The sequence below is a fragment of the Mangifera indica genome, chromosome 2 (assembly GCF_011075055.1).
Source record: "Mangifera indica cultivar Alphonso chromosome 2, CATAS_Mindica_2.1, whole genome shotgun sequence".
Taxonomy (NCBI): Eukaryota; Viridiplantae; Streptophyta; class Magnoliopsida; order Sapindales; family Anacardiaceae; genus Mangifera; species Mangifera indica.
In genome coordinates, this window is record NC_058138.1 from 9,714,163 (window position 1) to 9,731,420 (window position 17,258).

Consider the following 17,258-nt stretch of genomic DNA (forward strand, 5'->3'; position numbering starts at 1 on the left):
TTAAGTCTCGACATCTCTAATCAAGATAACTCTTCTATCAATCTTAGACTTGTTTTATCCTCTATCTAATTAGCTAGATATCTTCAATAATTCTTTAAGTCAGTTCTAATCCAAATGATTGAACCGAGAAATCTCTTTCACATAACTCATCCCAATGTAGAGGAGAATGACAGCTCCTACCATAGAATGTCTCATAAAATGCCATTTGAATCATTCTGATAACTATTATTATAGGCAGACTCCACCAAAGGCAACATCTCAACCCAGCTCACCTTATGATTCAAACAATAAGCTCTCAACATATCTTTTAACACCTTATTGGTCATCTCGATCTAACCATCTATTTGTGGATGATATGTTATACTGAATACCAAATTTATGCCCAATGATCTGTAGAGACTCCTCCAAAAGGCTGACATAAACCTCGTGTCTCTATTTGATACAATGGTCTTAGACACCTTATACAACTTGATAATCTCTCAAACATATAATTTCCCTAACTGATTTTTAGGGTCGGTGTTCTTAATAGGCAGGAAATATGTCGACCTAGTCAACTTGTTTACTATTATCTATAATGCATTAAAACCACTCTGAACTCTCAAGAGCCTAACAATGAAATCCATTAAATGTTTTCCCACTTCTAGTTGGGTATACTTAGAGGTTTAATCAATCTTAACGGTCTCTTGTGTTCAGTCTTTATCTACTAGTAGATGAGACATTTACTTATATACTTACCCATATCTCTCTTTATGTTAGACTACTATAAACTTCTCCTCAAATCTTAATACATCTTTAAAACCCTAGGATGGATAGTATAAAGAGAATTGTGAGCTTCTGTAACGATCCTCTACCTTATTTCATTCATTGATAGACACAAACTCTATCTCTAAACTTAAAAACACCATATGCCACCTAAAAATTGTCTTGAGACAATCTTGAATCCTTTAGACTTATTGCTTACAAAAATCATCCTATAGTTGGGTTGTTTTGATCTCTTCCACTAATGTGGATTTGATATCCAATCTGGCTAGAGCCCCAACTACTAACTCAATCTACTCTTGGTTCAGATTTGTCTGAATCTCTCTTTGAACTATTAACTATGATAAAAGCACCTTTTTGTTGAGGGCATCTAGTATTACATTTGTTTTGCCCCAATGATACTTAATATCATAGTTATAATCCTTTACTAACTTGAGTCATCTCTTCTATCTCATTTTAAGCTATTTTTGAGTGAAGAAGTACCTAAGGCTCTAGTGATCAGTGTAAATATTACATCTTACCCTATATAGGTAGTACCTCTAAATCTTAATGGCAAATATTACCACTACTAGCTCCAAGTCATATGTGAGGTATTTGGTCTCAAAATCTTTTAACTGTCTTAACGGATATGTTATCACTTTTCCTTGTTGCATTAATACTACTCCTCGTCCACCATGAGATAAGTGAATGTATAGATCATACTCGACCTTGCCTTCTGGTAAAGCCAACATTGGAGCAAAAGTCAATCTCTTCTTTAATTCTTGGAAACTCTACTCACATGCATCTGGTCACTAGAATTGAGTTTCCTTCTTTGTGAAAGGTGTAAGGGGTCTTACTAGCTTGGTAAACCCCTCAACAAACCTTTTGTAAGACCTTGCTTCACCTAGAAAGCTGTAAACCTCTTTGATAGTCCTTAGTCTCTAACATTCCAACATTGTCTCAATCTTACTTGGGTCAACTAGCCACATGCCTTAAGAATCTCATTCTATCTAGACAAAACTCATATTTGGAGAACTTTGCATACAGGTGTTTTTCTCTTAACCTTGGCAAAGTAAACCTCAAGTGTAACTCATGCTCCTCACAACTCCTAGAGTATACCAAAATGTCATCAATGAAAACTATCATAAACTTATCTAGGCAATCGAGAAATACTCTATTAATCAAATCCATAAATACTGCAAGAGCATTGGTTAATCTGAACAACATCATCATAAACTTGAAGTGACCATACCTCATCCTAAAGGTTGTCTTGGGTATATCCTACTCAACCACCCTTACCTGCTGGTAGCCTAACCTCAGATCAATTTTAGAGAAATCATTGATCCTCTCAATTGATCGAATAAATCACCTATTTTATGTAGCAAATACTTATTCTTAACTGTTACTTTATTTAACTCTCTATAATCAATGCACATTCTTATAAAACCATCTTTATTTTTAACAAATAGGATAAACGCCTCCCAGTGAGGGTGACTCGGCCTGATGAATCCATTCTTAAGTAACTCCTGGAGTTACATTTTTAATTCTTGTAGCTAGGCTGAGACCATTTTGTAAGGTGCCTTAAAAATAGATGTTGTGCTCAACGTTAATTTTATGTTGAACTTTATCTCTCGCTCAGGAGCTAATCCTAGTAACTCTTTTAGGAAAACATATAAAAACTCCCAAACAAATGATGTCTAATCAATGTTTAGGCCTGTAGCTTCTTTACTCACTATATGAGCTATGAAACCTGTACACCCCTTACTTAACATTTTTCTCACTTTATGGCACTGATCAATATGGTCTTAATATGCCTCTCACTGAACCCAAACCGATCTTCATTCTGAAGGTTGAACTAGACTTTTTTACACCAGTAATTAATCTTAGCTCCATTTCTTCCTAAGAAATCCATCCATAGTCATGTCGAAGTATGACATTTCAAACATTATCAAGTCCACAAGAAGTTGTTTGCCTTATATCTCTATTATATGTCTCATTAGCATTTCATCACTTATTGTTGATTCTCTATTGGGTAACTCTATCTTGACTCTCTGGGCCACCTTTATTGGTTATGCTCTTAATTGCTTTATTAGACTTTTTGCTACAAAGCAATGAGTAGCATCACAATTAATCAAAATGTAAATAAGAGTACCAAGGTAAGATATCTAACCAATAACTACTATTGGGTTGGCCTCGATTGGTCCTTGGGTGATGGTGTACACTTTGGCAATGGCTCCCCCCACTAGCTGATCGGTTTAGGCTAGAGCCTTGGGATAGGATATAGCCATGTGCCCTGGCTGACAGCACTTATAGTAGACTGCTTACTTAGTTAGGCACTCCCCCTTGTGATGCTTGTCACACCTTTGACAAATTGATATCTCGTGCCCTCTTTACTTCTTGTTGCTCTTCCAACCTCTCTTGTTTCCCTTGGACTAGAATAGTATTTTCCCTTTCCTCTCTAAGGGAGGACCCCTCTAAGTTGGGCAGTGTTGCTGCCTAATTGTAGCATTGTGACTGATACTGATAATAGGGTTGACTGAGTCGAAGTTTGGTCATACATCCTCTTCACAAATATCTTTGCTCTCAAAGCTCTGTTCAAGGCCTCGCTATAAGTCTGGGGTGGTTTCGTATCTGTCATCACATCTTGGGTCATAGCTAGGTTGAACCCATACATGAATTTCTCCATTCGCCTAATCTTTGTATTAGTTATCTCTAAGGTGTATCTTGCTAGATGATTGAATTTGTTGGAGTACTCCTTCACTAAGTCTGTCCCTTGAGTCAAAATGAGGAACTCCTGAGCTCTTATACATGTCATATCTGACCCTCTAAATTTTGCCTCAAACCTCTTTCTGAATTGATTCTTCATAATTTTATTATTGATTCTTTTCTAATTACCCACACTTTTCAGTTACTTTAACTGATGAATGCATATCTCAATACAATTTCTTTGTAACTGCCCTAAGTTATGGTACTGTTACGATTGTGATTTCTTGACCAAGAAATTTTGCTTGTGCTATTGGTGATAAATGTATTGTGTTATTTGTATGTTTGAAGCAGTCTGAGTCAGACTGGATTTTGGGTTGAAAATTTCTTAGTTATGCAATTGATTTAGCAGATTATTGTTCTGAACTCGCATAATATTTAGAAATCAGGATGCTTTTTATTGCCTACATATAGTGGTTGCACAGAGAGAAAGATGAGAGTGATTTTGATTGACATTTACAAACTTTTCAGAAAAGAAAGGTGCATGATTTGGTATCCATTAGTAATGCCCTTAATTGTGCTTGTATTCTGAGGGCGAAGTACCTATTTTATCACACTTTGACAATAAAATATTTGTTGCTAGTTTGTTGCAAGCAATTTTCCACACGAGGTCATTACCTTTGAAACCAGAGCAAAATAATATACTTTCTGGCTGGATTAAGTGTTCCTTTCATGGTGGAAAAAAAGAGATGCAGGAATCTATTCACCAGCAACTCAATTTCATCCTCAGCACAGCTCCAATCTGGGACAGGTTTTATTTTTATAACTTTTTTTTTCTGTACTTTAATATTTTGTGACCAAATTCTCTGGTATATTAGTTCATTCATTCTTACTACGGTAGCTACATCGATTCTTCAAAAATCTATGGCGTGTTCATGTTACGATTTTTTGAGTGTTTGGCGTTGTCACGGAGCTACGATTTTCCCCGAGAGTCGTCTACCTCTATGTGTTGACGTTTAGCGGCGCAGTTGTATTTTCACTGTATCGAGTAGCTCACGGATGTATATTTAGTTAACTCATTATTTATTTATCGTTTTTCCTATGTTTAGATATATATATTTATTGTATGTGCATATATGTATGATATACTTTATCTGTGGTTATATATGAATATGTGATTTCAGTGATGTTACTATTAAGCATGAGTTGATATATCGTAAAACGATAAAATTTAAAAAAATGAAACTGAAATTCGAATTCTAAAAGTTGAAAAACCCTAGAATGACAATAATAAAAAAATGCTTCAGAAATCTGAAAAGTACGAGTTGATATATCGTAAAACAATGAAATTCAAAAAAACAAAATTGAAATTCGAATTCTAAAAGTTGAAAAACCCTAGAATGACAACAATAAAAAATGCTTCGAAAATCTGAAAAGTACGAGTCAATATATCGTAAAACTGTGAAATTTGAAAAAATGGAGTTGAAACTCGAATTCTAAAAGTTGAAATACCCTAGAATGGTAACAATCAAAAAGTTCTTTGAAAATCTAAAAAATACTAGTCGATATATAGTAAAACGGTAAAATTCGAAAAAACGAAACTAAAATTCGAATTCTAAAAGTTGAAAAACCCTAGAATGACAACAATCGAAAAATTCTTCAGAAATTTGAAAAATACAAGTCGATATATCGTAAAACGGTGAAATTTGAAAAAATAGAATTTAAATTCGAATTCTAAAAGTTGAAAAACCCTAGAATGGCAACAATCAAAAAATTTTTTGAAAATCTGAAAATACGAGTCGATATATCGTAAAACGGTAAAATTTAAAAAAACAGAACTGAAATTCGAATTCTAAAAGTTGAAATACCCTAAAATGGCAACAATCAAAAAATTCTTTGGAAATCTGAAAAATACAAGTTGATATATCATAAAACGATAAAATTCGAAAAAACGAAACTGAAATTTGAATTCTAAAAGTTGAAATACCCTAAAATGGAAACAATCAAAAAATTCTTCGAAAATCTGAAAAATATGAGTCGATATATCGTAAAATGGTTAAATTCAAAAAAATGAAACTGAAATTCGAATTCTAAAAGTTGAAATATCCTAAAATGGCAACAATCAAGAAATTCTTCAAAAATCTGAAAAATACGAGTCGATATATCGTAAAACAGTTAAATTCGAAAAAACGGAACTGAAATTCGAATTCTAAAAGTTGAAAAACCCTAGAATGGCAACAATCGAGAAATTCTTCGAAAATCTGAAATATACGAATCGATATATTGTAAAACGGTGAAATTCGAAAAAACAGAACTGAAATTCGAATTCTAAAGGTTGAAAAACCCTAGAATGGCAACAATCGAGAAATTTTTCAGAAATCTGAAAAATACGAATCGATATATCGTATGAAATTCGAAAAAACGGAATTGAAATTCGAATTCTAAAAGTTGAAAAACCGTAGAACGACAACAATTGAAAAATTCTTCAGAAATCTGAAAAATATGAGTCGATATATCGTAAAATGGTGAATTTCAAAAAAACGGAATTGAAATTCAAATTCTAAAAGTTGAAAAACTTTATAATGACAACAATAAAAAAATTCTTCAAAAATCTGAAAAATACGAGTCAATATATCAAAATGCCCCCCAAATTTTAATAACATTTCATTTGATCCCTCAATTATCAATTCCTAAAATTTCATTGAGAAATTTATAATGCTCTTATAATGTTTAATATCAAAATACCCCATAATTTTAATAAAATTTCATTTAACCTTTTCTAGTGAGTGAGAAGGTTTATATAAATGAAGGGAAGGGTATTTTTGGCATTCTAAAAAAAGTCATGGGCATTTTTGCTTAAGAATAGTGAATTTGTCTATTTTTGCTTGAAAATAGTGATTTTGGGCATTTTTGCTTAATAGAAGGGTATTTTGGCCATTTTTAATAATTTCCCAAATAAATATATCCTAAGTGAATTTCTTGAATTTAAAAGGAAGCAAAAAGAAATAAATGCATTGAGATTTATCAAAAAATCTAAAGTTTGTCAACTAACTATCTAAAAGGCGAGTATGTTTTAATTAAGTATTCTTTCAAACATTTATAATTTCTTAATTTTTTTGGTACTTTTCTTTGAGTAATAAAACTGTAAACTTACACACCATGATTACGGTTGAAGAGAGTTTAAAATTTTAAAAGCATATTTAGTTTAAATAATATTTTATTATTAAAAATAAAAAATTGTTATAAAGATAAATTAATTAAAAGGTTATCTGTTATTATATCCCTTGCTAAGCCGACACTAAGTCTCAAGTTTCATCCGTGCAGTGCTGATTCACCAACCTGTATCCCGGTGCTCTGACTTGCATAAAATTATCCCTTTTATTATGCTTTTCCATGTAATATAGTGGGATATTTTTTAGCACTAAAATAAATTTCCTATTTTTAATGAAATCAAAATCCGCTTATTGGGTAAGTAACATGATGTTAGAATGCATAAGCCTAAGAAGATGAACGCTTTGAATAATGGTCGAGTAAATAGATTGAAGCCAGGTGATCATTTTCTCTCTTGACATGTAAGAGCCGGGTAACAATGGTGGATTTATTTTCTCTCTTGCATTGCTCATAGAAGGCTTTTGGAGATGATGTGGTGGTGATAAATATCAACGTCCATGATGCATCAATTGAATGACTTACGATGTAGGAACCTGACTTTTCTCTATTTTGATCCAATAGTTGTGCCTGAAATCAGATTCTGAAGTGTTTTGGCAATTGCAGCCCCTTCACGCCTCCAAGTTTTGTATTGCCTTCGTGATTATCGAAGTGAAGGTACATCAGCTTCTTCCGAGTGGAATGAAGTAAGTGTGAGATCGAGTACTGAAGTTTTGTTTCAGCCACAGCATTCTAACAGAGTCCGCAAATTCAACCTCTCATCCCTTCTCTCTATGCAACTCAGTGCATATAGATGCTTGTCTTGAATGTGAAATTAACATTGCCTGGTACACCAAAATTTAGTTGCTAGTTTTAGCCCTAGAACCCTAATCCTTTTTTATATAGTCTCTTAGGTAATTGTTGATTTAGAGATTTTGTAGATATTTATCTTGGTTAAAGGATGAAATCCATGTCATGTCAATAGAAGAAAAGTGAACATTAATCTGATCCTTCTTGTTTCAGTAGAGAATATCTGCAAATTATAACCTCGGAAATTTTTAAAAAGTTTTTCTGGATGCCATACCTTCGATGCCATAACTGAGACATATCTTGAGTGATTGTATGAAAGCATGCAGCCTTGCTTGGTTGAGACATAGCTAATAGAAAGAACATTCGATTAGCTGCCATTTCAGATTGAATAATCAACCCCCTTTCTGGATGATAAATCTGACATTTTTCATGTTGAATGAGAATTGTTAATCCTCTCTCCTGCAACTGCCCTATACTCAACAAGTTGTTTTTCAATTCCGGTACATAGAATACCTCGGTAACAACATGCACAATTCCATTCACTTGTAGCCTCACACTGCCTTTTCCCATAACTGATATCCTCAAATTATCTCCGAGCTTAACCTTCTGTCTAAAGCTTTCATTAAGATTAGTGAACCAGGCTTTATCTCCACTCATATGATTGTTGCACCCCGAGTCCAGAAACCAAATATCTTTTCTTTTTGCTTCATGTATCTCTACATAAGACATCAGTAGCATTTCTTCCTTTTCATCAAGCTCAGCAAAATTGGTTTCTTTGCCCTAACTTGGACACTCATATTGAAAGTGTTCGAGCTTGTGGCAATTATAACACTCAACAAAGGATTTGTCGAATGTTTGATGCCCTCTACCTCTGCCTCTTCCTCTATATGAGCCTCTGTTACGTCCTCTTCCTCTTGACTTATCTTCATGAGTTATCTTCAAGGCCTATTCTTCCCCATCATATTTGTGAAATTTCTGCTCATGAACAATCAACGAGCTTTGTAATTCATCAATGGACAGCTGGTTAATATCTTTCGACTCTTCAATAAAACAAACTATGTAATTAAATTTGTCTATTAAGGAGTGAAGTATTTTCTCCACAATTGTAATGTCTACTATATGTTCACCATGTACCCTCATCTTATTTGCAATAGACATTACACGAGAAAAATAATCACAGACTTTCTCACCAGTTTTCATCTCTAAGGTTTCAAACTCTTTACGAAGAGCTTGTAGGATCGACCGCTTTACCCTTGCATTCCTTTCATATTTCTTTCTCATCGAATCCTATATTTGTTTTGAAGTATCCTTCTGAAGTATGGTCTCCAAGATGGTTCGGTCGATTGCCTGGAACAAGTAATTCTTCACTTTCAAATCTTTAACTTCAACTCATCGAGCTTCCTTTGCTGTGCCTCAGTCAGAGCTACTCCAGCTTCTATTTCTGTGTAACCAGTCTCCACTAGGTGCCAATATTCCTTGGACCTTAAAAAATTTTCCATTAGCATGCTCCAATGGTCATAATGGCCATCGAAGCAGGGAATTGCTAACTACACAAAATTCCCTTCACTCGTCATACCTGTCTCTCTATCTGTTTTCAAGTCACTCAAAAAAAAAAAATCTATGGCTTTCCTTTTTTTTTTTTTCTCAGGCCTAGTAGGGGCTCTGATACCATATTGTTGTGACACGAAGAATTTAGATGAAACAGTACACTTAATCTATGAGAATGACTTATTAGAATTCAATAAAGTTTGGCTATTATATAGCCTTACAACTTCCTAAATAAAAGGAAAGATTACAGCCCACGTTTACTCTGACAGAAACATGGTTATCAACAAAGGAAAGAGTCAAAACAAATAACCTACTCCCTAGTCAACAGGGATTATTCAGAAACAGAAGATTAAACCTAATAGAAACACCTACAAACTTGACAATAAATTATTTAGGTTTTAAAGTTTAGTGACAAAATAACAATTTTACCTTTATCTCTAACAAAAAACTTTAACAAAAGTTATGTTATAGGTGAAATTTTGGATTTTTCAAATCTTATAAGTTTTTATTTGTCTCGGCAATAAAACTTGGGTAGGAAATAGTCCTTCAGCCTTTTAAAATATGGAACAAAGGATATTTATAAAGTTCAGTAGGTGCCATAAGAAATAAAAATTAATTTTATAACTTTAATTGGGGTACCTAAATAAATGAAGCTTCATTAGATCATTAGTTGGCTGCCAAACATCTCTACTTTTATTATTAATTATTTAGTTACGGTTTTATCTAGAATGTAAATTGCTAAACAAGACATAAAAGTGTTATATGTATCTACAAATTTGATTTCCTCTTTCAATCCCAAACCTTAATTCTATAAACCTTAATTTCAAACAGAACATCAAGACAAAATTAATTAATATACTTTATTGAGATTGATCAAGACCATGTAAATATAAGGGAGACCATACAATTGTGATTTGATTAACTGAGTTTTCTTTTTCTTTTTCCTCTTCTTTCACGTTGCCAAAAATTTAAACAGTTAGGTTCATGCATTCAAGTTTCTTAATTGTTATTTTTCAAAGGTAATTTAAGTGTTTGGTGTGATAACCTTTAATTGAATTCAGTGGCTTATATAATGGATTTGTTAGCCTACTTCTCAACTTATTTAATTTGTTCGTTAAAGCGAAGGTGAAAATAGGTTACGAGAGATCTTGTTCACTAGAATATCCACTGTAATTTTCCAAATCTAATAGTGATAGTTATTAGCGTAAATAAAATAAGAGTGTTTATTTAGCAAAAGACCATTAACTAAACTAAAATATGATACTAATAACTTTAGATTTGCACTTATAAATTCATCATGAATTCAAACAACATATGATTGCACGTGATTCTCGAAATAGACAATAGTTAGATGGCAACAACTTCAGCATTGAAATCTTCATATTGTATTACGTCCAGAAAAGAAGTTATATGTCATTGAAGACACCCAACTCACTTAATATGATCCTAATGTCACAAAAGAGAAATGAGATGTTTATCATGCACACATGGTGGCCAATCTAGACACGTTTGTAGCCACAACACTTTCTTAAATGAAAGAGCACATAATGTGGTAAGATTATTATCATGTTGAACAACCTTACTAAAGGTTAGTAATAGATTTCACCTGTCAATGTTGGTTGTAACTATGGTCATAGATTTAGTTGGTCAATGTTATTTATTAGAGGACCCTAACTGAGATATCAGCTTTTGTGCTCGAGAGTGACAAATTCTTTTTTGATCCCGCATAATCTTTATACAAATCTCAATATAGTCAATCACCACTTTTTTGGCAATCTTCCAACCATACTACATTAGACTAGTTTCAAACCATATTAATTCTTGCATAAGATGATCTAGTGACCTTAAGTCTAAGGATCACATGTATCTTCCTTCACTAAGAAAATCTATTTCATAGATATTAGAACAACCATCTATATTGATGGAGGCATTGTGAGAGCATGAAGCCATCAAAGAGATCTACTACACATTTTGGTTAGGCCAACTACGAAGAACAGAGCTAAGAAGGTGCAAAAAGCCTTAGTAAGGCTCATGGTGAGCATAGAGACTAAAACCAGCTCACTCAAGGATGACTGGAAGCTTGAAAGAGCCAATAGAGAGGTCAACCTGATTTAGGCCCAAACCTATGGAGAAATCTAATCCAAAATGTGTAAATAGACTTTGAATGACCATAACTTTTGATCTGGGAAGAGCTACAAGGCCTATAACCTATTAACATGAACCTCGTCTCAAGTTCTATATCAACAACTAGGTTTTCTAGTTGTACCCAATTTGTAAGCCCAAATAAAGGTTGTTTCAGTATGCATTATGTAATTTTGTTTTACCAAATTAAGGATTTTCAGGTTTTTATGAATTTTGGTCTTTCTTGTGACTAGGCTAGACTATAATGTGTCCAATTGTCATATTACATTTTAATTAGAGTTTTGGATAGTTAATTAGGTACTGGGCTTGGGATGTTTGGAAGCCCATTGGGTCATGGGTAGTTTTAGGGTTAAGTAGACACTATATAAACTTCATCTTTATCATGAAAAAAAGAATTTTTTGGCCGACTTTTGCATAGCTTGCCTACTATTGAATTACCAACCTTTTGAACTTATCAAGATTCATCTTGTGGTGTTCACCATTAATGATACCAAGGTTCATTCAATTTGATATCGATTCGGATCAAGGGTCATCTAAGTGACAAAATCAATTTAATCATAAGAAAAATATCTTCTTGAATGTTAGGTCTTGCATCATATTGTCAAGGTTCACGTTATCTATGAAATCCTCTTGATGGTTCAGTCTAGTGAACACATCTATAACGTACACTTATTTGTTATACAAAACTGTCAACAAACAACTTTGACACGTGAAAATTGTCATCTTCTTTTAATGAGGTCATTCAACACAATGATAACTCTATCATTATTTCTCATGCCCTTGGTCATGGTAATATCAAAGTTATAGACGTTTCAAGAACAACCACTTAATGTGCATATAGAGTTCTCATGATCAAATATTGAACATCAATCCTTTTGTCATAGTTCAACCACTCTTAAGATATTTGTCTAAACATATATTAATATGTTAAATAGACAAATAATGTCACGGTAAGTTATAAATATGACATTTGTTAATAAACTTGTATCATCATGAGGATTGGCTCTGAGGCACCAATCCCAACACCACTAATCAACCATAATGTGTGTAAGATCTCACAGTAATGTTGACAGGTCTTTCATCTTTAACTACACCAGAATGATGGTTTGAATCACTCCCTATCTAGGAAAATGAGACCAACAACGTCAACACATAAAATATGTTGTTACCTTTCGATTAGGTCATTAACACTATGATAGTCTACTTGTAGAAAAAAAAATCCATTATCATAGTCTTATCGTATTACTTGTACCCTATGTAAGGATAATATTAAGGCTACAAAGGCTTTTAGATTAGCTATCCTATATGCTCATAAAGTCTTCACAATTAAGTTACATATTGATCATTTTATCACGGTTTTATCAATTTAAAGACATTTTTCAAGCATATATGTCAACATATATACACTCAGACATAAAGAGTGCCACTTAAATGTTTGATTATGACTTTTATTGGATTTATATCATCAAAAATATTGGTTGTAAATTACCAATTCCAACAACATCAACTATATTAGGGATGGACCCTGATCCTTCCTTGGAGGCTTCCTCTACTTATAGCCTAACTTCTTTAGCTACTTCTAGAGCATGCTCTCATTCTACTAACATTTCAACATATGACTCCCTAAGGTAAGAATACTTAATCCAAGGTTTCCATCGAGGTTAAAACAAATACAATAAAATTTACATATTCGTGTCTTTATAATTTATATACATATACTCACATTGAACAAAAGTAATTACCAAAAAAATTAAATAAAAATAATTGTATTATATGTCATGTTTGTGAAACTCTAATTTATTTGGTGTAATAGTTATAAATCTAATCTTTGTATCCCGAATTTATTTATCCAACCAATATGGATGAAATTCCGCTTAAAAAATTGTGTGTGTATAACCAAAGTACGAGTATATATGTATAACCAATGGAAGTTTGTACTAATAAAAATACAAACTTCCATGCACCAAAAATTATAACCAAAGTACGAGTATATATGTAGGCATCTCTCATTTGAAAAAATATATATCTATATATAATTTAAAAAAAAAAAAACAAAAACCAAAACAAGAGCCTCTCTTCATCCACTGCTTCTTGATAATATATTTTTTATCTTCATCATCAAATTGAAAACATAATATAATTATATGGTATCTAAAAAAACGTTACTCTCTAGAAAACATAATATCATAATTTAACACATGAACGATATTAATTAATTACCCACTAATGAAATCAAGATTTTATGAGTTGACGATTTTTACTTCAAGGTATTAGGACAATGTTGTCAAACAAATTAATATAAGAAATTCATTTGGAAAAATATAAATAAATATATATTCTAGTAGTCTATGCCTCTGAACAATCAACTTGAAGCCCTCCCTCAAAATTTACCATCAGTTTGTTCAATTTCTTGTTGCTTATTCTCTGTTGGTGAATTCTTGTATCCTCCAAACTGCAGCCAAAATGCAAACAAATCATACATATATATATTTTTTATATAATAATACTCTCAAAATAAGTACATTAATTTTTTTTATACTTAATAATATTCTACATGGCATTATAACCAAGAATACTATAAATAGAAATCACTTTGATCATCTATTTCATCCAAATATCTTTTTAAGATAGGGTTAAATTGATCCCCAAGATATGATAAAATATCACACTTCTCTTCAAATTTTTAACTGTTAAAATAATCAGTAAGGCAATTTGATAATATTTATAAAGTTGAAGTCGTTCCAGTGTAAATTATAATAATTTATTGACAAGTAGGAAATTTTTAATATTTCAGAAATCTCAAGGAATTTTTTTTTTTATGTAAAGATACCTCAAGGATTCTATGCATTAACCCTTTGTAATATCTACACTAATAAAATATTTATTTTATGTATTAAAACTATAGATGGGAGGATATCTAGCACCATAAAATGTAAAGGCCAAAAGACTATTTCCCGCCCAAGGTATGTTAAAATGATGAATTTATATTTTTAAAATTAAAAAAAAAATCAAATTCTCATTCATCATTTACTTCCGTTTAGTAAGTTCATTTTACATAGATTTTTTTTTTCTCTATTTTCTCTTGCTCACCTTATTTTTTAATTTTTCTTTTCCCTTTCATTTTTTTTTTTAATTTCCTTTTTCGAAAGTTTAGGAGACAAGCTATAATTTTTAAAAATATTAGGGATGTTCATAAAATTTTTATGAGATTTTAGAGATCTAAAAAAAGTTCAAGGGTGTTTTTAAAATTTTTAAAATTTTAATATAGCTTTTAATGATATAAAAATGACAAATTACGCCCCAAAGAACTTATTGAAATAGAATATTTTAAAGTTGATTATAGTTTTGATGTTTTTTAAGAATTTTAACATTTTAAATTGGTAAAGTTATATTACTAATTTGATATTTATATTAAGTAATAGTGAGAGTTTTGTAATTTTAATAAAATGACAAAACAATCATTTATATGAAAATATAACAGATTTAGTAACAAAAGTAGATGATGGGTGGGATTTGGTTTTTTTAAATTTAAATAATAGAAATTGTTGCTTCATCAAACCTTGGGTAGGAAACAGTGATTTTACCAAATGTAAATGGTAAAAGAATAGCAATTTTTTGTTATTCATTAACTCTAAAATAAATATAAAAAATATGTTCAAATAATTAGATATACCTTTTATAAAACATAATTGATTATTGATATAAATTAACAATTAATTAAAAAAATTAATTATTGGTTTTTACCTTAGCGGTGGCGTATTGTCGGAGGATGGCAATAAGATGCGAGTCAGCTTAAGTGCTTCATTATTACAATTGATGACGTGGTTGAAACAGAGATAGCGTCCGTATGATGATACATCTTCAAACACACATATATGAGCATCAACACTGAACTTGGGCTCCACTGTAACAAACAGTCCATCTTCATACATCTCAGCCGCTCCTTTTAAATATGGATTCATGATGGTCAAATCGGGACTCATCATCAACCCTCCATTTATTGACACCATATTTATCCCTCGATCCATCGCCAATGCCCATGCTGTTTTCTCTGCCAGCGTCTTCGATAACGCATGCCCTAACTATACAAAATCATGAAAAATAAGGCCCTATTCGAAGGAGTATTTAAGTATATATTTTTTTTATAAAAAAAATTAATGAAACAAGAAATTTAAAAAAAAAATACAATTTATAGAAATAAATTGAATTCTTTTTAAAAAATAATTTACGAATATAATCCTAAAATTATTATACAAATAGAAAATCATTCAAAATCATTTTCATAGTTTTCTATAATATAAAATATAAAATTTATTTTTTTAAATATTAAAATATAGCTTAATTTTAATATAGTCTTTTAATTTTTAAAAATTATTTTGAACCATGATAAGTCAAACTATTCTAGGTTTTCAATGATTAAATAAAATTAAAAAATAAACCCATTTAAAATGCAATAGTAACAATAAAATAATATTATATGTATAAATAATATACATAATTTTATATATAAATAATAATTTACCACTATATATTAGATAGTTTAAAATTAAAAATATTATTATTATTTATATATAAAAATTATACATTATTTATATATATATAGTTTAATTTATTATAATAATACCTTATGCTTCTTACAAAAATTAATGTCACTCCAATTTCTCTCGTCAAGATCAGACGACGTCGTATTACGGTTATCGTTCCATATAACGGCTGTGACAGATGAAGTGAAAACAACTTTGTGTATTGTATCTGTTTGGGCACATGCTTCCAGCACATTATGGGCTGCTCTCACCTCTACTTCCGCCATTAAGTCCTTCACCACCATATTAGGTTTTGCAAGGAGAAGTTGAGTGTTGAAAGAAATTCTAGATTTGACTCCTCTATTTTTAATTTAAAAGAAAAGAAAATATAAAATTAAGGAAGAAGTGGGTACTTACATCATCGGAATCAGATAGAGGCTCAAAGGAGTAGAACAAGCCTGAACATCCTCTCAAAGCATCCATTATGCTCTGATAATCAAAGGGGTCTGCTTCAAATACTTTCAATTTCTTGTTGCTGGAACTAATTTCCTCTAAATTTTTTAAACTCCCTGCTTCTCCACCAACCACACACCTCATAATTAAAATTAAGTCAAAGAAAAATCAAAGGTAAAAATTAAAAACAACAAGCTAGGGGGCTGACCATGGCTGTGGAGGGCAGCATGGACGTTGTAGCCACGGTGCAGGAGACGGTGGACGAGAGAGGAGCCCAGGTGGCCGGAAGCGTCCATTACACAAACAGTCTTGGAACAAGTTTCATCATGGGGCGACGTTGGAGCCATCGAAATTTAATAGAAATTTGAAACTGAAAAAAGGCAATGATTTCTGTGATGCGAAGAAGGGTTAAATTAGAGAAAGGAGGAGGAAGCAGAGGGAAGCATTTATTGAAGCATTGAAAGAGTGTGGTTAGAAGACAGGTAGAAAAGATGGTAGTTAGCAACGTGATAATGAATGAGAGTATGATAATTATTTTGTTGGCGAAATGACTATTTCCCAAGAAAGGATTAATAAAATGACAGGAAAAACCAATTTTTCACCTTCTGGAAAAAGGCAACAATTATTTGAATGGTGAAAACTCCCTATATCATTTTATCTAAACATTAAAATACAGAATATAAATATTATTTTTTAAAATTTATTTAAAAAAAATTTTTTATTTTGTTTTTAAAATTATTATATGTATTTTATATATTTTAAAATATATTTATTATCCTAATAATTTTAATATAATATTTATATTTTTAATCTTTTATATTTTATTAATTTCTTTAGAGAATAATTATAATTTTTAAAGTTATCGAAGGGAATTTAAAAATTTTAAAAATAATTTAAACTTTTTAGAATTTTGTAAAACTCCTAAAATTTTGTTATCTCCTTTCAAATTTCAAAAATTTTCAGTTTATCTCAAACATATTATTATATATTTTTAGCCCGTGTCTATTCTGAATTGAAATTAATATATTTTAAGGGTATAAAAATTGAGTAATACTATATATATATATTTTAAGTATACAAAATAGATATAAAGATGATATATAATTATATGATTAAGTATTATTTTATCTTTAATTTAAAAATATCTAATCACATAATGATATATCATTTATATATTCATTTTATGTACTCTAA

At 31.2% G+C, this 17,258-nt stretch overlaps 1 protein-coding gene across 2 annotated transcripts; it reads right to left on the reverse strand.

Annotated features, from left to right (window-relative positions):
* Positions 1-13,315: 13,315 nt before the first annotated feature.
* LOC123203406 (cinnamoyl-CoA reductase 1-like) lies at positions 13,316-16,557 on the reverse strand. 2 transcript variants are annotated; one of them, XM_044619771.1, is made up of 5 exons: positions 16,273-16,557; positions 16,029-16,183; positions 15,713-15,904; positions 14,833-15,170; positions 13,316-13,540 (listed from the first exon to the last, which is right to left on the reverse strand). In XM_044619771.1, the coding sequence occupies exons 1-5, from the start codon at positions 16,409-16,411 to the stop codon at positions 13,435-13,437; spliced, it is 930 nt and encodes a 309-aa protein (XP_044475706.1). In that variant the 5' UTR covers positions 16,412-16,557; the 3' UTR covers positions 13,316-13,434. The 2 variants fall into 2 exon arrangements, with proteins under 2 accessions (XP_044475706.1, XP_044475708.1); XM_044619773.1 differs by having other exon boundaries at positions 16,029-16,180; positions 16,273-16,556.
* Positions 16,558-17,258: the final 701 nt, after the last annotated feature.

Coding starts and splice junctions, on each gene's coding strand:
- LOC123203406 (XM_044619771.1), bottom strand. CDS start 16,411: ATGGCTCCAACGTCGCCCCATGATGAAACTTGTTCCAAGACTGTTTGT. Junction 15,905..16,028: donor CTCTATCTGATTCCGATGAT/GTAAGTACCCAC, acceptor ATGGTGGTGAAG/GACTTAATGGCGGAAGTAGA. Junction 15,171..15,712: donor ATTTTTGTAAGAAGCATAAG/GTATTATTATAA, acceptor GATTTTGTATAG/TTAGGGCATGCGTTATCGAA.